General features: G+C 33.1%; 2 protein-coding genes across 4 annotated transcripts in view; one reads left to right on the top strand and one right to left on the bottom strand.

The window, feature by feature from the left end:
• Window positions 1-2,963: 2,963 nt before the first annotated feature.
• On the bottom strand, window positions 2,964-3,623 carry LOC126890206 (uncharacterized). The gene has a single exon (XM_050659059.1). It carries the CDS (start codon window positions 3,621-3,623, stop codon window positions 2,964-2,966), a length of 660 nt encoding a protein of 219 aa, XP_050515016.1.
• A 746-nt stretch (window positions 3,624-4,369) lies between these two features.
• The window catches only part of LOC126890538 (major facilitator superfamily domain-containing protein 1-like), a 180,148-nt gene continuing 159,276 nt past the window's right edge, over window positions 4,370-25,241 (top strand). For all 3 annotated transcript variants that reach the window (XM_050659545.1, XM_050659544.1, XM_050659546.1), the window contains exon 1: window positions 4,370-4,729. In XM_050659545.1, coding sequence (XP_050515502.1) covers window positions 4,594-4,729 — 136 coding nt within the window. In that variant the 5' untranslated portion in view covers window positions 4,370-4,593. The remainder of the gene's footprint in view (window positions 4,730-25,241) is intronic.

The following is a 25,241-nucleotide window of genomic DNA, read 5'->3' as shown; positions in this document are numbered from 1 at the left end:
TTTGCTAGATGACAGACACATTCCCATATCATGAAGTTTATTAGAAATACTTTCTACTGTACCATTTAATTTTTCCACAACACCCACCCAGCTGTTGCCGGAGCAGTAGAGGGCAACATCGTCTGCATACTGAGTAATTAGAACATCCTCTGGCACACAAAATAAGATTATATTGATGACAATATTAAATAGTACTGGACTCAAAGGGGAACCCTGAGGAAGGCCCACATTGGTAGTTCTTGGTCCTAGCAGATTTAAGGAAATAGGATCACGAACAGACACCAAACGATTAGTCAATAAATGTTTAACCAATTCAATAAGTAACCATGGCAAGTTGAGATCTCCCAAAGCGTCCAATAATTGGATGATTGACACTTTATCATATGCAGAAGAAATGTCTAAAAGACCGCGTCCCACCATAAAATAATTTGATCAAACTTGACAGTTAGTGACACAAAGTGACAGTTAGTGACGTCACATCCTGAGTGTTCATTGTGGATAATAATGAAAAATTTAAATTTTAAATGAAGTACAAACAAGTTAGACAACTCAATACAAAAAATTTGATCAAACTAGACTGATAGTGAGAGCACAGATTTTTAGAATTTCAAAAAAACTGCAATTGTGACGTCACTTTGACGTACTTCCGCAGTTTGCTCAAACTGTTTGATCAAATTATTTGATGGTGAGACGCGGCCTTAACATAACAGCAGCTGCTGGTTTCCTTTTTGAGATATTCATTGAGATTTCATTGACCAGATGAATTAAGTTTTCAGACACCCCTCTACCTTTACGATAGCCAGTCTGGAAAGGCGATAGTATCATAAAATGTTCTACATACCAATCTAACCTTATTTTTATCATGTTCTCTAAAAGTTTACTAACACACGATGATAAAACGATTGGTCTCCAGCCCGAAAGACAATTTATATTTTTATTGGGTTTGGAAATTAGACACACTGTTTGTGATTTCCATTGAGTGGGAATATGCATTCCTTCCTTTAAACATAAATTGAAAAATTTTAACAGGAACTTGATTGCTGACTCTGGAAGATGTTGCAACATAGAAAATGTTATACCATCCTGGCCCGGCACAGTATCCTTTCGTTCAACCAAAACCAATGAAAGTTGGTTTAAAGTGAAGAGTTCATACTCGATAGTATTAGATTTCACTGGGTGAGACGCAATGTCCTCAAATACAGGTGGAGTCAATGAACAAAGCATTTCCTCCCCTAACGATGAATTACTAGGAGTTCTAACTGAGGCTTTAGTGAAAGCCTTATGGAAACTTCTCACTTTTCTCCACATTACTGATATTGGAGTATCAGGGGAAATTGTGGAACAAAACACAACAAATGATTTTTTCTTTTTGGTTTTAAGTTCTTTTTTACAATGTGCCCTAATTTTTTTAAAATTAATGAAGTTTTCTAAAGAAGGGACCTGTTTGAACTTCTTGACTGCCTCCCTATTTGATTTAATTAAAACTGAACACTCTTCATCCCACCAAGGTAATTGTGGTTTATGGAATCTAACACGCTTTTTCTTAGGGATGAACCTGTTTGCTGCGTCTAATATTAGGTTTTGAAAATCTGTGTAAGAATCATTAGGAATGTTGTTAATGTTAGACTCAATATATTGGTTGAATTGTTCCCAATTGGCTTTTTTCACATTAAAGATACTGCGATCTTGAAGAGGGTCATTTCTTTGGGGACTATTTCTATCCTGCCCGTAACACACTACAAAAGGAAAGTGATCACTTGCTCCTATCTCTGGAAAAACTTCCCAAAGGCAGTCCACAGCCAAACCTGGAGATGCTATAGCTACGTCAGGGACACTGTTTGAGTCAGGCGGTGAAATTCTTGTCGCCTCACCTGTATTGAGAAAACACAAGTTATCCTCCTCCAAAAGATCTGCAAGACGATTGCCGTTCGGATTGTTAGATGATGAACCCCATAAAGAATGTTGGCAATTCAAGTCACCTATGAAGAAAAACGGTTTATCACACATTTGAACCAATTCTCTAAAGATCTCCTTACGAAAACGAACATCTGGTGTCTTATACGATCCTATAATAAAATTTTTTTCAAATTTGACAATGATAGCCTGCCATTTTTCAGGCAAGTGAATATGTGAAATGTCTATCCTATCAGCTGCCAGAGACTGATGAATAAGTACCGCTATTCCACCCCATCCATCAATCCTATCATCCCTATAGCAGTAAAAATTAGGAATATGCAAGTGCTGTGAAAATTTCAGATGTGTTTCATTTGGAAGAATGATATTAACATCATATTCGTTAAGAAACACCATTAGATCTTGCTTATTGTTAAAGAAACCATTAATATTCCAATGCAAAATATTAAATATCATAACTATATATACAATTTGTTACTATTATTATTATTTTTTCTTTTTAATATAAAAAATAATATATTATATTATCTGTACTATACTACTTTTACTAAAATTAGATGTATTATGTGACTCATCAAAACCTGCAAAATCCATATTATTATCAGAGGTTAAATCAACGTTTTTTGAAAATACACTATCCTGAGAATGTACAGGATTGCTCGTTAATGAAAGTGCAAAACTTGGGCCTTGTGATCCCATATACTTTTGTGAATCATTTAATTTGTTTAAAATCGGTAATCTAGGTAAATTTCTGCTTAGATCCTCATTTAATAAAGCTTTATGCGCCTCTTTGTCATAACTAATGTCTTTAAGAATTACTTCATTTTTCCTTTTAACTGGGACCACATGACTTTGACTCTGGAAATGGGAAGTGGAGGATGGGGATTTTTGAAGTGCTTGAGTAAATGCTCTGGGTGAACTGGATAGTAAAGAAGGAAAATCCCTACTTCTCCTCTGAAACATTCTCGAATTTTCTGGCTTTTCCTTAATTGGGGGAAACAGCTTGGCAGCTTCAAAAAAGGTGAGATCTTGGAAGACCATTACTTCATTTATCTTTTTTGTCTCTCGAATTCTTTGCAAATTTTATTTGTGGCAAGGTGTTCGAGATCGCAGTATAGGCATTTTGGTACAGAAACTGTGCAGTTTTGAAATGTATGTTTATCTGAACATTTCGGGCATCTTGCTTTTCCCCGGCACTGTCTTTGTGAGTGCCCAAATCTTAGGCATTTGAAACATTGCTGTACAGGAGGGATGTATGGATCTACTGTTACCAAGTTTGAATAGATAATTATTTCTTTAGGGGGAGTTCTTACGTCAAAGAGTAGTTGTACAGTTCCTGTTGGAATGTATGTAACGGTCCCATTGCTATCTAAAACTCCTCTGTTAAGTCTTCTGGCCGATATAATTTTCCCGTTTTTTTGTAATTTACTGTCGTTAACTATGTTTTCCATTGAACTATTTATACTTACATCTCTAATAATACCCCTTGATGTTAGCATTTTTTGAGGTATATAAGCAAGAAATCCATTCTCAAGAATTTCTGTGCTATTTAGTGCCATATTTGCCTGTTTGGAGGTAAAAATTACTCCAATTCTATTCATGCCTTTTCTACTAATTTCTTTAATTCCAGTCGTACCCATTGTATGAAATACTTTCCCAATATCCATAGGATGGATATTACCTGCTTTTCCCTTGTCACTCTCTATCATAATAAGGAATGGGCCGAAGTCAGTGTCTTTGTATTCAACTTTTCTTCTACTAATATTTTCAATCCTAGATGATAAGTTATTCGAGAGTTATCAAGTAACTCTATGAGAATACGGTAACGTTATAAATAACATGTAAAGTATACAGTAAAATAGCGTTACCGTATTCTCCTAGGGTTACTTGATAACTTTCTATTAACTTCTGTTAGCATGATCTGATCGTTTTGAAATTTATTTTTTAAAGCACAGAGTTCTTTTTCTATTAAATTAATGTTATTTTTATGTCTCGGGGCTAGCATGTGTATGGAATTTAAAAAATTTTGCGAGTTCAATGAAAGCAAAGCATAGATCCCGCCCCCTTTGTCAGGGGGACCGGGAGAGTTTGTGTCCATCTCCTAAGCCAGCCTCTACTCTGCTATACTACTGCTACTATGATTATATAAAGGCAAAACTTACAGAAAGGTCCTTAGTATTTCTTATTCACTACTAACGTATTATCCCGTTTTAACTTTTAACTTAACTACTAAATTAATGTTCAAACACTAACTAACTATATCTACAGTAGTATAATTACTTAATTTATAACAATTTTAACGCGATGATTTAAGATTTTTCTGACAATACCTATTTGAACTACTTCTAGAAATTGACATGTCAAAAAGTCCCCACCTAACTTTTTTATTTGCCTACACGTTAGTGTGTACCTAGACACAGCGATTTGTGTAGTAGTTCTATTACACGTGCTTTTGTAAGTGGGGGTAGTTGGGTAGTTATAATAATCACACAAAAGATTAGGTTAGTGGGAATGTGTCAAACAACAAAAGAAAAATTAGTATTAATTAGTCAACATTCACTTACAGTGATAATTGCTAAGTAATAGCATCATATGCGGGATACTTAAGCAGCAGAGAATAGATTTTATAATAATAAGTTAACAGTGATAAGAAACAACTGAATCAAAAATAATTTTAAAATGGAAGGTGGACCAAATATTCAAGAAAAGGATGATGAACCTGTAGCTCCCCGGGGTTTCTTTAATTTCCTTTGTCACCCCTTAGGTTCTGGCCATAGGTTTATAGCTTTAATATTCATGTGTTTCCTAAGTTTTGGTAAGTATAAATATTTTTTCTGTGGAACACTAAGATTAAATGAATTCATGGTTAGATAATCTGTTAATTGTAATCCGAGATGTAGGATGTTCTCTACCAATCTTACTCAAAGCATTTGTTAACAAAGTTAAAAAAGCATGTTCTTTCATAATGTTATTAACAAAACATTACATATTGTTTGTTATCTTTGTTTATAGTATAGTTCCCAGTATGACAATTTACACAGATTAATATTTCTTTGTGGTAGATAATCTTTGACCCCTAGCATATATATTTGGTGTAATTAGGTCAAAATTTTTGTTTTGATACAAAAAAATGCAAATATCACTACATAGTATTATCACAAAATATTTTTATGAAACGCAGTGTCTATTTATTTAATAACATTTACTCTTAAATTTTTCCCTCTGCAATTGTTCCTTCAACTTGTTGACGGACCTAGCAGGATGTTTCCCCAATGCTTTTTTTGTTTTGTGCCACAAAGATTCAATCAAGGACAATATTCACTATGTTAAGACAAAATCTTCCACCAGGGCCATGTTGTGCTATGATGCGGTGAGGCAGTCGCATCAGGCGGCATCACAAGAGGGGCGGCATAATCAGTAAAATCAAAATACAAATTGAACCATTCAATAATTAAAAAAATGTGTAGGACCAAGTGTTAGTCGAAAGTATATTTTATACAACGCTTATCTTTTTCTATAAATTCTTTGTTATTCCGACATTGAGGTATACGAAATTGCAGAAAATCTTGATATAAGTTCCGAATTTCCAGCTGAAAATGAAATTTCAGTGGGAGCACGCAAAATAGAATTCTATTTTGCTGACGTCCCAAAACAAATTTCACAATGCGAGAATCGACGGTTGCTAGGCAACGTGACGTCACTAAAATAGAATTATATTTTGCGTGCACCCACTGCAGGAGAAAAAAGCGTAGATTTGATTAAGAAAAATCTGTGGATGAACGCTTAACAAGAAAGATCAATTTAAAATAATAGGTTTGTTCTAGCGGTTTCAAACGGTTTGAAACGATCAGCCAATAGTTGACCAGCGCGAGTAGAGGGGATAGCACTGGAGACTATTATGTACTCTCACTGACCAACTGTTTGCTGACAGTTTCTGACTAGTTTGACTGTTTGCTAGAACGAACCTAATATTAATCATCTACGTTTTAGACATTGTTATTAATGCTTTGATTGATCGATTTTTGCTTCTATAAACTCTAAAATTTTTAAATTTTTATAATATAACATAATAATTTGATTAATTTTAAATTGAGGGAAATAGATGAAAAGACACTGGAAAAATATTGTATGAATCTTCATTTAATACCTTCAATAGAAAAAGTGAAAAAGAAAAAGAATCGGATATACAGGCAAATGATCTTCTAGAAGAATTTTATGATGGACCTCATTCAAGATATGTATATTTATGAGTAATCAGTGTTTTTATTTACAAAAAATTACGCAGCTCTTACAAGAAAAGAGGTATTTGGATAATTCCAAAAACAAAATCTTAGTTATGACTTTATGAAAATACTAAAGAGCTATGAAATAAAATCAGCTCTTCAATTTTTCCACAGAATTTTTTAAATCTAGGAGAATATATAACGCTTCCATTCAGCCCCGTATAATGCCATCTAAACAAATTTTTTTTGTTATCGTAATAATAACAAACGATATCAATAGATGTAGGTACTTACAAACTGATGTAAGAATCTTGAAAATCGGAGTACAAATAATAAATTTATAGTTGTGAAACTTAATAAAAAATTTTTAGTGGCGAAATTTTGTGTTGGTGAGTGTATTTATGCCAAAATAACCCTATTTCTTTCTTTATATCCAAATGTAGTTATATCACTACAAATTTTATTAACGCTCTCTGTCACGGTATCTAGCGGGGAAAGTAGTTTTTCAAAATTAAAAATTATTAAAAACTACTTACGAAGCTACAAGACAAACAAAGCTAAAAAATTTAGCATTCATTTCAATAGAGTCCCCACTAGCTGCTACTTTAGACTACAGCAATCTGATTGGCGAGTTTGCCAAAATTAAAGTCAGAAGGGTAAAATTGTAATTTTTGTAGATGTTATGTAATGTTAATACAAATTTCATTTAATTTAAATAACTTTTGTTTTTAACATAAAAGGTTTCGTTCATTTTGTGTAGTTTCATCTAGTAAAAATAAAAGTTAAGTTTCAATAATATTAAGGGGCGGCATTTCGAAGACTTGCATCATATTGAAAAGATGTACCGCACGGCTCTGTCTTCCACCAATGTTAAACTTTGTTCCATAATCAGTATAACAGATTCTTTTAAAATCCTCACAATATTTGTTTGTATTTACAATCCTGTCTATAAAATGCTTTTAAATAACATGCTGCTCTAGGCATGAACAGAAGCAGGAAGTTGGACTTTTTTCTTGAGACAGTTGGGATGGAAAGATTTATTTTTCCTGCAAATAACACGACTCCTACTGTCTCCAACACACACTCCAAATCTGGGTTTACCACTCCATTGTATTGTATCCCATTGTGACTGTGTCCAATCTTTATATGCCCTTTTGCATGGATGCCCATATAACAATTTTCAGGGAGGGGCAGACGTGAAGATGTTGCACTTTATATTTTGTACACTTTGGATAACCATATATAATTTAAAGCACCCGAAAAGCCAGGGGGGGGGGCACGCCCCGCCTCCCCATGGATATGGGTGCCTCTTAGTGTTGCCAGGTCCGATTTGTTTTTAATCGGTACATAAGCAACAACAAATCGGGATTTAGGGCTGTAGATCAGGACAAATAAACAACAATAGCCCAGTAAATGACCATTTTGGAGTGTAATTTTACTAATTTTCAGAGTCAACTCCGAATTGCATGAAAATCTACGTTTTAGGTTCTACGTTCTACTTACTGTTTACTTCAAAGAGTTCAAAGTTGAACTTGTATCGTTGGTTGCTTTTATTTGGGGGGTGACAGTTACAGTGACCCCTTCTCGGGGGTAAAAAACGCGCGTTTTAAGTAAGTTCCAAAATGGATCAACTGACTAACTCTTAAAAAACTTTTGTTCTATATAATTTTTAAACTAAGTCAATACTTTTCGAGTAATTTTATCGAAAAAAATATTCTTAGCAAAAATGTAGCTTTTAAAAAAGCAAAAAAATTGTATGTTCAGAAAGTCGATAAAACCAGTAAAAGCAAAGTTGTAGCTCATCAAAAACACGTTCTTATTATTCGTCAAATTCCAAATCTAATTTTTCAACTTGAAATAACCAAAAAATTAAGCAATTTTCGGACAAAACCTATGAAAATTTTCTAAAGTGTTTAAAAAAATCTTTAATTTTGTTTTATATAAAAGTCTCTAGCATTAAAACTAAGCGAATTACGCTCAAAATAAAGTTGGTCCATTTTTTTGATAAAAAAAAATCGTGAAAATCTTCCCCTATTTAGCACCGTAAATAAAATTAATCGTTACCGCTTTACCATTTACTTTATATGTGTATTGTTTAGGTATACGATCTGTAAGGTTTACCGGTTGGGAGTACTTAGTTTTGAAAAAAATTAGTTTTATAGTAAAAAAAATTCCTAAAATATTGGAAAATGGACTTTTTTCCAAATATTTTAAAAAGTAGGCATTAGGGATACTAAAAATCTCAAGGAGTAAGAAGTAGGTAGGTTTTTAGTAGAAAAATAAACATTTTCAATCGTAAATAACTCGAAAAGTATTAACTAAGTTAAAAGTCTATAGAACTAAAATTACTTAGAATTAGTCAATTTATTCATCTCCGGACTTATTTTAAACGCTCGGTTTTTCACCACCAACTAGGGTTGACTGTCACCCCCCGAGTAAAAGCAACCAACGGCACAAATTTTCATGCAATTCGGAGTTGATCCTGAAAATTACACGGTATCGCCGTATTTCCCGTTCATTTACTGGACTACAAGAGTTTTCTATAATCTGTATTATTTAATCCTACATAATAATAATAATAATCAGACGAAATTACAAACAAAATCGTAGATTAAGTAAATTATTTATTTTTTATTAAAATTATATTTTTCATTCGATTTTGTCGCTTTTAGGAGTGCCTTTTTTTATAACATGGTTATAAAATTCACTGCAAGTCCTCCTGAAATTGGTTTTCGTGTGTGAAAATCGGGACATTTAGTGTCCCGATCAGGTATAAATCGGTACGCTTCCCCAGACCCCTGAAAATCGGGACGTCCCGCGCAAATCGGGACACCTGGTAACGTTAGTGCCCATGCTCTTTTGACTTTATTTTAACCATTTTGTCTTTTATTTTAATGTTAAAGGTGGCTTTCCCTTAAGCTGAAACAAAATGAAATTTTTCAAAAACAATTTGTACTGATTTTTTCCACTATATTATTTGTAGTACCAAATCCTAATTTGTGGTCCTCTCAGTTACATGTTGATCTCTAAATGTGTCTTCCAACAATGTCACTTCATAAAACACTTCATAAATTCATATAAGTAAGTTGCATGGATATTTTTCACAATAACGTGTCGTAATGCCCTTCGATCTGCTTTTTATTTTGTGACAACCGAACCTGTATAGCCAGGGAGGTAGTGTCAAATTTGACCGGAGCATTTTAGCATGGCTGCTTTCTTTTTATTTAGTTAGGTATGCCAAAGCTTATTAACAAATGATGTGTCAGCTGGCCCAAAACCGGGGATTTTGGACAAGAAAAGGTAAAATATGAAACTTGATGGAAAAACGCTACAACTTATGTCAAATATTTATCTACGTTACTTACAACTCTTAATAGCCTTGCTGACTTCTCTCCTAGCTTTCACTCAGGCAATCCGGGTTCAAATCCTGGCGTTGAAATTTTTTTTTGTTTTTAAAATTGACATTTTATTTTGAAAAATAATTATTTTTATAATACCACGTTTGTATTGTTTATACGAGACAATATAAAAAAATCTGTATGTCTTTTATAGAATTATGCATAGAACTTATGAAATAGAACAATGCATTTGATCATAAGTATTATGATTGACCTTAATAAGCAATGTTGTTGTAAATGAACCCCTGAAGCTTCCTGAGTTAGTACGACCAATCTAAGTGAAAAAGGGGGTTGTCCTCCCCACCCATTCCCGACATTTTTTTTATTTTTTGGACAAACTGTTTTTTCTTAGTGTAATATGATGTAGAACCAAAAGTACATACAAACCTAATTTTTCACTTTTCTATCACCAACCCCGATTTTTTAATAGCAATCTAAATATTTCCCTGTTCTCTATAATAGGTATATAAAAATGGATGTTTGTCTGTATGAGGAGCGAGTTAAATTAATACTAAATAGCTTTGTCATGAAATATATCCAGTGGTTACAGCCAATTCTTTCCAAACGGAATATATACAATAGAAAATAGCTATCGAAAGTGTGCAAATCAATCAAAACACAATAAATCCAGTATTCCGCTGAATAACGCCCTTATTATAAAAATAATTATTTTTCAAAATAAAATGTCAATTTTAAAAACAAAAAAAAATTAAACGCCAAGATTTGAACCCGGATTGCCTGAGTGAAAGCCAGGAGAGAAGTCAGCAAGGCTATTAAGAGTTGTAAGTCACGTAGATAAATATTCGGCAGTTGTAGCGTTTTTCCATCAAGTCTCATATTTTACCTTTTCTTGTCTAAAATCCCCGGTTTTGGGCCAGCTGACACATCATTTGTTAATAAGCTTTGGAATACCTAACTAAATAAAAAGAACGCAGCCATGCTAAAATGCTCCGGTCAAATTTGACACTACCTCCCTGGCTAGTAGTTTTGTATTTTGTGACTACCTATATTTTTTACCCTATATATATTGTTGATTACCTATATATATTGTTTACTGTGACAATTATAACATATTCTTGATTTCCGAATTGGATTTTTCAAAATTACAAAATGTAATGAGGATTGAACAAATTTTTTAAACAATAACTTAACCCCAACCTATTTTAAGCCTCACAAACAGCAAGTAGCTTTACATTATTACAAAATACATTTGACATTAATTGTAATGGTGGCGAAAAAGGAAGCGAAAGTAGCAGTAGCAAAAGCCAAAGCAGAAGCGTGTTCAAACCTATACGATCAACTTGATACCAGGGAAGGTGAAACGAAGATATATAAAATACCCAAACAGAGAGCAAAGAAAGCAAAAGATTTTAATCAGATTAGATGTATCCGAGATGAAAATAATAAAATACTAGTTCACGAAGGGGATGTCAAAAAGAGATGGAGAAAGTACTTTGACAGCTTATTAAATGAAGAATTTGACAGACAGCCTGTAGAGTCAACGGAGACAGTAGCAGCAATGGTCACCAAAATAACCAACGAGGAAGTGGCTCAAGCGCTTCAAAAAATAAAGAAAGGAAAATCGGTAGGACCAGATGATATTCCTGGGGATGTATGGAGAGCATTGGGAGAGACAGGAACAAGGTGGCTAGCAGGTCTATTTAATAGAATTATGGTAGTTGGACAAATGCCAGACGAATGGAGAAGCAGTATACTGGTACCTGTTTACAAAAACAAGGGAGATATACAACAATGTACAAACTACAGGGCTATAAAACTGCTTAGCCACACCATGAAAATATGGGAAAGAGTAATTAATAGACGGATACGTGAAGAGACCGAAATATCCGAGAATCAATTTGGCTTTATGCAGGGTAGATCAACAACAGATGCAATTTTCATTATAAGGCAGTTGATGGAAAAATACAGGAGTAAAGAAACAAACGCTCATATGGTATTCATTGATCTTGAGAAAGCATATGATAGAGTTCCTCGAGAGATTCTGTGGTGGGCACTCAATAAGAAAGGAGTCCCTGGTGAATATGTAAAGATTGTGAGGGATATGTATGAGAGAGTAACGACTAATGTTAGTACAGGTGTGGGAGAGACTGATAAATTTCATGTGAAAGTAGGATTGCACCAAGGCTCTGTACTTAGTCCGTATTTGTTCTCATTAGTTTTGGACCAGATAACAGCGAAACTACAGGGTAACATTCCATGGTGCTTAATGTATGCTGATGATGTCGTGTTAGTAGGAAATAATGAAAAAGACTTGGAACAAAAACTGGAACAGTGGAGACAAGCTCTGGAGGAAAAAGGTTTAAAACTTAGTAGGACAAAAACAGAGTATTTGGAATGTTCATTTAAAGATGGAGTTACTACAAATAAAATGGTATCTTTGGATGGTGAAATGATTGTGAAAAGCAATAGTTTTAAGTACCTAGGATCGGTATTACAGAGTAATGGAGAAATAGATGGAGATGCATGCAGTAGAATTAGGGCTGGATGGATGAAGTGGAAAGAAGCGAGTGGTGTGTTGTGTGACAGAAAAATTCCAATGAAGCTGAAATGAAAATTCTATAAAACAGCCATAAGACCGGCTATGATGTACGGAACTGAATGTTGGGCAGTGAAAAGGAAAGAGGAACAACGAATGCATGTGGCGGAAATGAGAATGCTTAGATGGATGAGTAGAGTGACAAAGTTGGATAAAATTAGAAATGAGTATATTAGGGGAAGTCTAGGTGTGGCACCAATTGATGCCAAAATGAGAGAGCATAGGTTAAGATGGTTTGGTCATGTTCAACGTCGAGACGTTAATCACCCAATACGAAGAATAGCTGAAGTGCAGATTCCTGGAAGGAGTAGGAGAGGAACACCAAAGAAGACCTGGGGGGAGACGATAAGGCAGGACATGTTGGTAAAGGGGATTAACATTGATATGGCATAAGATAGAATTGTGTGGAGAAATGCAATTAGGGAAGCTGACCCCGCATAGGGATAAGGCAAAGAGAATGATGATGACATTTGACATTAATTGACAATAATTGAATGGGTGATTGAAAAAAGGATAACATTCCAAAAATATGGTGAATTACAGTAAGATACAAATATTCATAGAATGGCTTTCTAACTTAGTCAAGTGAGATAGCCATTGTATGAATATTTGTATCTTATATCTGCTGAGCCCAAGAACGATAAAATCGCTGGCTGCCTTCTAGCGGCTTCGACGCAAAACAGTTTTCCTTTTCATTTTCTAAAAATATGGTTGTCAGGAATGTTATCCTTTTTTCAATCACCCATTCAATTGCTTTGATCATTTTTTCATAACTACCTCTAGTTGATAACAACTATGAAAAAACCAATGTATGTTGATGTATGTGAATGAATAACCAAGATTTAGCAAATAAAAATTTTTCTTATTTTTGAAAATAAATAAAAAACTAAGGGCCGATTTCTCATAACTAAGTTAATCTATAGTTCAATTGACTGAGGTTCAGTCTTGAACTCCGGTTATGTCAGAAAATTCAATTCTCAGTTCACGTTCTACACCTGAATGTTTGTCGGCAATGCGAATATCCCTAGATTATAGTAGCTTTCGAGAAATGCCAATAGGTGGCAAAAGGTAGAAATATCGCCATTTTGTATGAAAATTTTTATGCTAACTTTGAATAATGTTATATTTAAGTATTTATAGTCAAACAGTCATTTTAATAATTATTAATAAAGCTAACAAAAATACAAATAATGTTGACATAATTTTGACATAAATAATTTTGACATATTTAACACATTCACGGATACGCTGTCATTGTATACATGTATTCTTATGTAAATGACTTCATATGCAGTCATGACCGTGAATGTGCACGGTTCCCGGGAAGGGGGGTTATCGTGGGAGGTCTTATCACTGGGAATTTTCCGGCATCAACTTATTTCTTAATGATTCTTTAGCCAACAATATTAAATCGCAGCACGTTCTTTTTTTAACTAAACGCGAAATGCATTTTTTCTGCACAAAGCTCTACTATTCCGTAAGCATTTTACATCGTTTGAAATTCATATTGTATTTCCAATATTTTTTTTCTTTCAAGATCTCTCAGAAGTAGTTTTGGTGACATTAATACATTAGCCTGAATTTTTTCAGATTTTTCTGACTACTCTAAGACCACTTTTTGAGGCTTTGAAAATGATTTTTTCACTTTTTTAACAGTTTTAGACGCTTTTAAGATAGTGCTCTTTGTCCGGGTGTGAATATACAGGGCGTCCCGAAAAGATTGGTCATAAATTATACCACAGATTCTAGGGTTAAAAATAGGTTGATTGAACCTCATTTACCTATATACAATACTGCACACAAAAAAGTTACAACCCTTTGAAGTTACAAAATGAAAATCGATTTTTTTTCATATATCGAAAACTCTTAGAGATGTTTTATTGAAAATGGACATGTATCATTCTTATGGCAGAAACTTCTTAAAACAAAATTATAGTGAAGTTTGTCTACCCCATAAAAATTTTATGGGGGTTTTGTTCCCTTAAACCCCCCAAACTTTTGTGTACGTTCTAATTAATTCATTATTGTGATACCATTAGTTAAACACAACGTTTTTAAAACTTTTTGCCTCTTAGTACTTTTTCGATAAGCCAGTGTTTATCGAGATATTTTGAATATTCATCGATTCCACCACATATTTGTATATGGTTAAGTACGATTATAGAAATCTGTTAATAATCTGAAAATTTATTTATAATTTACATTTTTAGGTATATTTTGAAAAAAAAGCCACATCTCGATAAAAGGTGACTTGACAAAAAAAGACTAAGAAACAAAAAAGTTTTAAAAATACTATGTTAAACTAATGGTACCACAATAATAGTTTAATTGGAACGTACACAGATATTTGGGGGGTTTAAAGGAACAAAACCCCCATAAAATTTTTATGTAAATATATTAAAAAAGAAGCCGCATCTCGATAAAAACTGGCTTACCGAAAAAATACCAAGAGGCAGAAAAGTTTTAAAAACGTTGTGTTTAACGAATGGTACCACAATAATGAATTAATTAGAACGTACACAAAAGTTTGGGGGGGTTTAAGGGAACAAAACCCCCATAAAATTTTTATATGGTAGACAAACTTCACTATAATTTTGTTTTAAGATGTTCCTGCAATAAGAATGATACATGTCCATTTTCAATAAAAAATCTCTAATAGTTTTCGATATATTAAAAAAAATCGATTTTCATTTTGTAACTTCAAACGGCTGTAACTTTTTTTATGAGCACATTTGTACTAAAGTAAGTTAGGTTCAATCGAACTCTTTTTGACCCCAGAATATGTGGTATAATTTATGACCAATCTTTTCGGGACACCCTGTATAAATATACTTTATTCAATTTAATGATATTATTAGTATATTTATATAAAGACAAAATACAAGCTTAAATTATGCGCCAATTTAAAAAATTAACTATAAGAGAGGTATGTATTTTTGCATTACAGGTGTTACAGGTAGAAATTCAATAACCATGCCGAATTCGACAAAAAATTAGTGCCGTACAAAGGTATAATGGAACGCATATTTAAAATGGCATTATAATGTCATAATAATATTATTATTTAAAAAAAATGTTTTCTTTTTCAGTACAAAAAATGTTGTAACACTTTGCCAATTTATTATACATCTAATATCTCTAATAATTGTTAATATTTTGCGGTCAACATATATCTGCATATTTATTTATATAATAAATAAATAATATAATATAATTATGTATGTTATCGAATTTCTACCTGTAACATCTATAGTGCAAAAATACGTATCTCACTTATATACTCTCGGACAAAAATATTGCATATGCATGTGGAATGAAATTTTTTGTGCTGCTATCCTTAGCCCTCCTGTATTATAGGAATAGGATTTATTTTCCGAATGCCATTTTTTAAAGTATCACATAAATACTATAATCGGATTTAAATCTGATCTGGGCTATATACTGGCCAATATAATTTTTAAATTGAATCTCTTCAAGATAAGTATTCACTATGCTAACGACAAGAAGTGCATTAGCACCAATATGTCATATCCAATATGGCTTTCAAATGGCAAAACATGATCTTCTAAAATGTTATCAATGTACATATCAGTTGGCATTCGCCTAATCACCTTCACGTGTTCGGTATGTCCTTTCAAAGCAATACCGCTCCATAGCACTATGTCGCCAGCACCAAAACTAACGTTCTGTATGAAGTTACAACTGACATACTGTTCGCCAACTCTTCTGTAGACGAAGTCTTGTAAATCTTGCTTCCATATGGTGAACGGTATGCCAGATGTAACCACATACAGAGGGTTAATTTTGGTGGTGGCGGCATAGTGCTATGGAGTGGTATTTCTTGGTAAGGAGATACTGAACTTGTGGAAGTGATTGGGTGAATGACAGCTGATATGTACATTAAAACTTATAAGATCATGTTTTGCCATTTACCAGCCATATTCTATAACAAATTCGTGTACCATGACGCAGGTCTTAATGTCGGTAGAATAGTGAATACTTACCTTGATGAGATTCAATTTAAAAATTATATTGGCCACCATATAGCCCACATTAAATTTAAATCCGATTATACCATTTATATGAAACATTAAAACATCGGATTCTGAAAAGAAATCCTATTTCTATGACACTGAGGGCAGCACAATTTTTTTTATTTCACACGTTAATTTCAAAATATGCAAAATTTTTGTCCGTGAGTGTATATTAGTTTATTTTTCAAATTGGCGCCTAATTTAAGCTTGTATTTTGTGTTTATATATATATACTAATATCATTAAATTTAATCAAAGGTAATACCACGAGTCCTCTAAATTTTATCGATAAATTTTTTTGTTTTCACGAAAACTTCTTTATTTGGTAAAGTTACGAAAACAAACCGAATGATAAAATCACGAGTCCGAAGGACGAGTGATTTTATCCATTTCGGTTTGTTTGAGTGATTTTACCCTAAATAAAGAAGTTTAAGTATGAAAACGAAAAAATTTATCAAGCAAAATTTGGAGGACGAGTGGTATTTGAAAAGATTATTTTGTGAACCAATATGTATTATTAGTAAATGCGGGCATCTGTGAAATATTTTTAAGACAACTAGGATCAATGTCTTAAGTAGGTTATAGAAAAATTATTTTATGATTTAAAAATGAACCAATTTATTTATTATATTGTTAATACATAAAAAGCTGTTTAAATCGAAAATTAACAATTATTAAAAACACAATTTTTATAACTAATATGAGATTTTCCAATGTCGTTCGTAACGTATTATGTGAAATTTAGGGTACCTTAAGTTTTATCAGGGAAGAGACTGTTTTATCAAGGAAGAGGCTGTTTTATCAGTATTACACTCAATGATTGGCTAGAACGACGCGTGGTGATTGGCTGAAAAAGCAAAAACGTCAGAATTTGACAGGTGAAAAAAATAATCAAGTATATTTATATACTTACACCCTGAAAAAGAGCACTATCTCAAAAGCATTTAAAAGTGTCAAAAAAGTGAAAAAATCATTTTCAAAGCCTCAAAAAGTGTAGAGCAGTCAGAAAAATTTGAAAAAATTCAAGCTAATGTATTAATGTCCCCAAAACTACTTCTGATAGATTGGGAAAGAAAAAAATATTGGAAATACAATATGAATTTCAAACGATGTAAAATACTTACGGAATAGTAGAGCTTTGTGCAGAAAAAATGCATTTCGCGCTTAGTTAAAAAAAGAACGTGCTGCGATTTCGCTCTCAGTGAATTTTGACTAAAGAATCGTTAAGAAATAATTTGACGCCGGAAAATTTCCAGTGACAAGACCTCCCACGATAACCCCCCTTCCCGGGAACCGTGTGTGTTAATGACAGCGTTTCATGGCAATACTACATAGGCATGCATAATCTCTGAAATCAGCTGAACTGGGTTCAGGAACGCTTGAATGTCAGCGTTCAAACTGAATGCAGTTTAAACCACAAAAATCGTCTGAACAGGAATTGAGAAAAATGATTTTGACGTTCAACTGTAGTTCACTAAAAGTTCAGGTTAAACTTGAGTTAAACTCAATGTGAGTAATAGCCAGAAGCGTTTATTTAACAATATTTCATAGGATGTATAGTACCTACACTTTCTGCCAGGTATGAAAAGGATGTGTCGAATAGTTTTAAGATACTGTTTCTAAATACACTCGCGATCATAAAAAGCGGGTCACTCGATGAGTTATTCAAGTTAGATTTCTCGAATTTTCTAAACCTGTTGTCCGATTTGAGTGATTTTTTTAGTATGTTATAGCCTTATTCTTTAAGAATATCGCCATAATAATATTGTTGCTGGACAGGTAAATTGTCATTGTATACCGGATGTAACAATCATACTGTGTTTATTCCTCAAAGTTCGAAACACCCCGCGGAATGTTTTAGCATAGATAAAATATTGAAATTAAAACTCGATTGTATCCTTAGGCTTTCTTAACATTTTCTTTTTTGATTTATTTGTTTATGTTGGATAATAAAAAAGTTAGCCACCTTAACAACTCACCATGTTCTTCATCAATACAGGGTGTTTCTAAATAAGTGCAACAAACTTTAATGGGCAATTCTGCATGAAAAAATAATGACCGTTTGCTTTATAAACGTATGACCGCAAATTCTTCGGTTTCGAGATACGGGATGTTGAATTTTTTCTTACAAACTGACGATTTATTTATTGCTCTAAAACCGGTTGAGATATGCAAATGAAATTTGGTAGATGTTAAAAGGTAGTTATGGCGCATTTTTTGACATACAATTAGGAATTTTATATTCACCATTGGAGTGTATACGGGATGTATCTAAAATGTTATACCCGTATGCACGCCAATGGTGAATATTAGAATTATTATTGTATGTCAAAAAATCCACAATAACTGCCTCTTAAAACCTACCAAATTTCGTTTGCATATCTCTATTGGTTTTAGAGCAATAAATAAATCGTCAGTTTGTAAGAAAAATTTCAACATCCCGTATCTCGGAAACGAAGCATTTGAGGACATATGTTTAAAAAGCAAACTGTCGTTATTTTTTCATACAGAATTACCCCTTGAAGTCTGTCGCAATTATTTAAAAGCACTCTTTATTGATGAAGAACATAGCTAGTTATTAACGTGCTTAACTTTTTTATTATCCAACATAAACAAATAAATCAAAAATGATAATGTTAAGAGAGCCTAAGGCTACAATTTAGTTTTAATTTCAATATTTTATCTATGCTAAAACATTCCACAGGGTGTTCCGAACTTTTAGGAATAAACACAGTATGCTTGTTACACCCGGTATACAATGACAATTTACCGGTCTAGCAATATTATTATTATAGCGATATTGCTAAAGAATAAGGCTATAACATACTAAAAAAATCACTCAAATCGGACAATAGGGGTAGAAAATTCGAAACATCTAACTTGAATAACTCATCGAGTGACCCGCTTTTTATGATCGCGAGTGTAGTTTCTAAATTTTTAAATAAAACACCCTGTAACGCAGTAAGGAACCACATTTTATATTAGTGATTTGGGTTAAATCTTAATATTTTAAGGTCTAGAATCTACAACTCAGAGATTGGACATTCTTAATGAAACACCCTGTATAAACTGCAAATTCCATGTGTGGGCCAATTGATATGAGAAAGGGCTCATACACCAGTTGTTGCTGTACCGTTTTCGTAGTAATCAACCTTAATAATACTTTCGCATTCCAAAAAAATCGCCATTTAAACAATCATGATCTTGTCTGGTAGGCCTTCCCCATTTTTCTGTATTACTTTGACCATTTTTTTGTCTTATATGTATACCAATATAACAGTCACATACTGATATGAAGAACAATTTTTCTTGTGTTCTAACATTTTCAAATAGTTCTTGGAATACAGGTCATGTGTCCATTTATGATAGACAATGAGAAAACGCACCTATTATGTGGATAGCTCTTTAATCAAAATTTGAGAGTATCTTCTCTTCTCATTATTAGTGCATTTAAAAAAAATACTAATTTGTATTTATTTACCAAAAATCTTACCTCTTCAATATTGTACTTGCCTGCAAGGTACCTATTTGTCATTTGATATTTGAATCAGGAAAAGAGTAATACTAACTGGTCTAAGTGGAAATTATTTTTATATTTTCATAATGATGGTTTCATTCATAGTATCTAGGATTTATATTTTGTGGTTAGTTATTTCAAATACACCATAAGTAAACAGAACAGATTTTGAAACTGCTTTTAGAATTTTTCATTTCTTATCTTCATAATATGTCGTAATGTGGCGATTCTTCATTCTAAATTTGTTATATTCTGAATTTTCCACAACTTTTTCAGCTAGAGCATATTTAAATTCTGCTAGTTATAAAGAAACTTCCAGAGAAATTCCCCTAAAAATTTAATGGTAGGGGAGCAAAGTATGCTAAATGTGCAGTCACTCGAGCGCTTTGGGGACCTACTGGGTTGTGAATAGTAGGTTCTAAAACCAAAAAAAGTTAAGTAAAGTTTTCCATTTTAGTGGGCGCTTGCCATTTTTTAATTTAATTTTCCATTTCCAACAATTGTTTTTTCCGATTATAACGCCATCTATCCATAATTCGAAAAAATGTTTCGAATAAAAGTTACTTATTTTTACGTAAGGAATCCAAATCTGCAATAAAAATTGAGGGCTCCTATTTAAGATTTTAAAGTAACCCCCCACCCCACATCCATGGGGGGTCGTGTTTGGTGCCATTCGATAGATTTTTCAAAACTATTGAATAAGTGTATTTTACAGTTTTTCGATCTGATGTTCATTTCGCGAAATATCGCGGGATTCGTATTTAAAATATTAAATTTACCCCCCACCCCTCTCCGTAGGAAGTTGTGTTTGGTATCATTCGATAGATTTTTAAAAAATATTGGGCACATATTTTTTAGTTTTTCGATCTGTCATTTATTTCGCGAAATATTGGCTTTTTTCTTGTGAAATTTTGGGACTCACCCATTTCCTTACGCCCGGCTCAAATCGTCAGATTTTTGAAATATACACTCTTTTGCATGTACTTAACTTACCTTATCTTAATCTGACAATTTCGAGTTTATATAAGGATTGATTTTATTTTTCGGGCCCCCCTTAACGAACTCCCCTGTGTTAAGAGCCAATATATGGTAGATGTACATCTGCAGGGTACCAGGTTTCTCCCCATATGCTAATCTGACGCGCTCGAGTAACTGCAAAAATCCCCGCTTGGGCTCCCCTACCATAAGGTACAACTTAAAACAACCAACTCTACACAGCTCCCAGCTAGACTAATAATGGACTAAGATAAACACAAAACTGTATAAGAAAACTAATCTCAGTGTTAAGGAAAAAAACATTACTGTAAAAACGCAAATGATAATATGTCACACAGTGATAAAAATTGTACTGACGAACAGGTCTAAAAACTGAATAATAAATAAGAAAAACAAAGATATAATTTCTTAAAAGAAGTTGTAGCTTATAAGTATAGAGGATTAAAGAATAATCTGGTACATACTGTTATATTTCTATTTGATATGAAAATTAAAATTTGATAATTATAGACAAAATTCAATTTAATATAAAATATTTTCAATTTTCTCAACCACGGGCATATAAATTTAGAACAACCTGTATACAACAAATTGTTATATTTAATTTTAAGAAGTGATTAAATAAGACTCAAGTGAAATCGATAATAGGTAATTATGTTTGTTCGCGGAAGGATCGATCATTAGCCGATGCTAAATAAGACTAAGTGGAAATAGAGAATAGGTCATTAAAATTTGTATATAGTAGAAAGTAATTTTAGAATGGGAATTAACTATTTTCTTTGAAATCCATTAAGCATATTTAGAAAGTTTAAAAATTGGTTTTGAGGAATACTGCGAATGAGAGTTGGTGGTGGAATTTTGATTTGTGAATCTGGAAGGGATATTTAGAAAGTAGGGGAATGAATGACAAATAGAGAGCAGAATGTTTTGAGCTGTCGAGAAGTGAAGTCGAGTAGTAGACGGTAGTGTACGGAGAGTGAGAAAGCCGGTGTAGTTCCGTGAGTGTGGAGTATCTATCGTAGAACGAGAGGTAGGCCAGGTTGAGAGTAAAAGAACCTCCTTGAGCCAAGAGTTCCCGGTAGCTGATTGCAGTTTCGAAAAAGGTAGAACACAGCATCACGACAGAAGCAGGAAACGAGAGCTATACGAGCTAGTTTCAGAGGAGAACATTACTGGAAGCCAGGACGAGGTTTTGATTGCAGCCAAGGATAGCAGGAAACGGGTCTTGTGTGAAGACATTCTCAGTGCACCAGAAAAAGGTCAGTCTCATTTGTTTGGACATGAATGTATGGGTTTTTCGTAGTAAATACCACATTTAAAATTGAAGAAACATAATCAATAATATCAGAAAAGCTTCATCAAACTTAAATAGAATTATTGCTAATAAATCATAATAGTTAAATGTTAATAAAAACTTTCAATTGGAAATCAAAAGGAAATAAGATTCCCATGTGTAAATGTTATGTTTAAGAATAATAAGATATAGCAAATATTAAGCAGTGATTGCCATTTAAATAAAATAAACAATATTTTGATTACAATTGTAACCCATATGTGTTATTATTTTACTTTTTTCTTTCCTATCCCGATTAGGAACCATTAAGAAATACTTAGAAGCCACGTATGTAAGTAATTAATTTTATAAAAAGCCCTGAGATTGAAAACATATTGATATGTGATCTGGTAAATTAATTAGATTATTATTAATGCATTGATTAAATTAAATGACATATGAAAATATTATCTCATATCAATAATCAAGATCATAACAACTGTCGTCCAACGTGGAGGGCATGGAAAAGTATTTCTAGTGGCAAATTTGAAGGATAGAAAGAGTAAAGCCGGTATTTGAAAATTTATATGCCTGTGGTAAAAAGTGAGATACTTACATTTGATAACATAAAATTTTAGATCTCTTTAGGTACAAATTTTACATAACTGATTTAATATTTTATTTTTACGATATTTACATTTGATATATTTATTGACAATTTATAATATTTGGGTGAGAAAAAGTCGTCTTGGTAACATACTAGTAAAATTTCATATTTGGCGGGGACAGTACTTCTTGAAAACAAATGTCTGTGACAAGAAGCCAAAGCAAAGACAACAAAAAACAAAAAGAACATTCAAATCAAGAGAATAATTCAGACCAAGAAGATATTTTAGACACGACAATCATGGCATCAGGACAGCAAGAATTATCAGGAATAGATAAATTATTACAAATGATACAACTCCAGTCACAAAGAATAGAACAGAAAATGGATGAAACACAACAAAAACTGGATGACAATCAAAGAGAAACAAAACAAGCAATGGATGAAGCAAAAAGGACGATGGATAAAAATCAGGAAGAAACATCAAAGAAAATGGATAAAGTGGAGCAAAAAATGGATGACAATCAACAGGAAACAAAACAAGCCATAGAAGAAAACAACAGAAATATAGAGAGTATTAAGAAGGAAATGGTTAAAAAAATAGAAGAGATTGCAGAAAAGAGCGAGAAACAGGAGTTAGAGATTAAAGAAATCAAAATCAAAATAAAGCAGATAACGAATTGCCAGCAAAAGGAAATAGAAAAGTTGGAAAACAAGTTGGAAAACGCTATTAAAGCAGACATAGAAGAAGTGGAAAGAAAGATTGCGGAAATCAATATTCAACAAAATGTCGGAGAAAGAAGAGAAATGGTTATACATAGCACAGATGACGTGAAGATAAGGTTTGGCGGGGATGTAAGAAGATTACACCCAGTGCCGTTCATAAATAGCCTGAAAAAGAAAATACAGCACATCGGAAATTTCGAAACAGCAAAAGAAACTATCAGAAACCATCTCAAATATGAAGCAAGCCTATGGTTCGATAGCAAAGAAGAAGAATTCGGCAATTGGCAACAATTTGAACAAAAATTTTTGAATTATTTCTGGGGAAAGGTCCAACAATTGGAAATTAACAAGGAATTGCAAAATGGGAAATACAATGATAGGATGGGTGTATCAGAAAGGACATATGCTTTGCAAATTTACAATAATGCAAAACATTTACAATATAATTACTCATCGGAACAATTAGTCGAACTGATTGCAAGACATTTCGAGGAAACGCTGGAAGACCATATCACATTGCAAAATTACAAAGACATAGATAGTTTATGCCAATTCCTACAAATAAGAGAATCACGTCTAAGAGAAAGAAAATCAAGAAGGTCGCGAGAAGATTACACGCCCCGAGAAACACAAGATTACAGAGATAGAAATCAAAATAGGAGGGACTATACAAGACGAGATTTTAATCCCAGAAGGGAAAACGAAAATAGAGACAACGGAAGAGGAAATTATGAACAAAGAAATAGGCAATGGAATGAGGATAGAAATCGAGAATACCAGAATAGAAACACCACACGCTCAAATCAAGAAAACAGAAATAATGGTAGACAAAATGAACAGGGATATCGAGAAAACCGAAACAGATCCGACAGACCAAGAGAAAATAGAAGAGAAGTAAATAATACCCAGACAGATGAATATGACGGAGAGAGACAGTATGACGAAAATATAAACAACGATGAGCAACCGGCGTCTTTTCACGACGGCGCTCACTAAAAACCAAAAATCAAACAGGAATCTTTTGTCACCCCAAGGAGTTTATTAAATTGGCAGGAAACAACGAAAAGAAAAATGGAGTTAATTTAAAATTTGTGGATGGATTTATCAACGAGAAACCAATTAAAATTATGATAGACACTGGATCTGAAATAACATTGGTCAACAGAAAACTAATAGAAGAAGTTAACTTAACAAATTTAATTTACAAAATACCTAGGGTAAATTTAGTGGGCGCAAACAAACGGACATTGGCAACTATAAATGAAGGCATACGAGTAATGGTACGACTGGGTAAGAATATGTATGCACTACAATGTGTAATAATGCCAAATATGTCACATGACATGATAGTAGGAGTTGACGAATTGGCAGAAAAACATGTGGTGATAGATTTTAAAAATAATACGATGAAACTAACAGAAGAAAAAGAAAAAGAACAGGACAAGGAACATGAGAAACAAAATACGGACGAATCAGGTAAAGAACAAACAGTGGAAATGAATTTGGCAGCGAAGCAAGGACAAAGAAAAAAAAGGAGAAAAGGTCGGAAAAGGATAAAAGAAAATGAAACCTGTGGCTCCTCAAAAGAAGAGTTGAGCCCAGAAGAAGAAAGTTTGAGAGTATCAGAAACAAAGGAAACCTGGGATTCCTCAAAAGAAGAGACGAGCTCAGGAGAAGAAGAAATAAAGCTAAAAAATGAAAGTGAAAAGAATATGATTGAAACAGTAGTATTTGAAGAGGAGGTATATGCAAACGAGGATGCAGAATGCACGGTAAACATGTGTGAAGAATCTGAAAAAAAAGACAGAAAATTGATATGTGGAGAAGGGAAAGAAAAAGAATTGCGGTTGATGTTAAGAAACTACGAAAATTTGATCAATGAGGAAAACAGAGTGGCGAAAAAGTACGAACATTCATTTGAGGTGAAAAACTTGGGAAATTTTCGATCAAAGACTTACCCGATTCCATACAAGTATCGACAAGAGGTGAAAGAAGA

This window comes from Diabrotica virgifera, chromosome 8 (assembly GCF_917563875.1).
Source record: "Diabrotica virgifera virgifera chromosome 8, PGI_DIABVI_V3a".
Classification (NCBI taxonomy): domain Eukaryota; kingdom Metazoa; phylum Arthropoda; class Insecta; order Coleoptera; family Chrysomelidae; genus Diabrotica; species Diabrotica virgifera.
This window is presented reverse-complemented; position numbering and strand designations above follow the sequence as displayed.

What these genes read in the sequence shown, in the direction of transcription:
- LOC126890206 (XM_050659059.1), bottom strand. Translation starts at nt 3,623, where the DNA reads ATGATAGAGAGTGACAAGGGAAAAGCAGGTAATATCCATCCTATGGAT.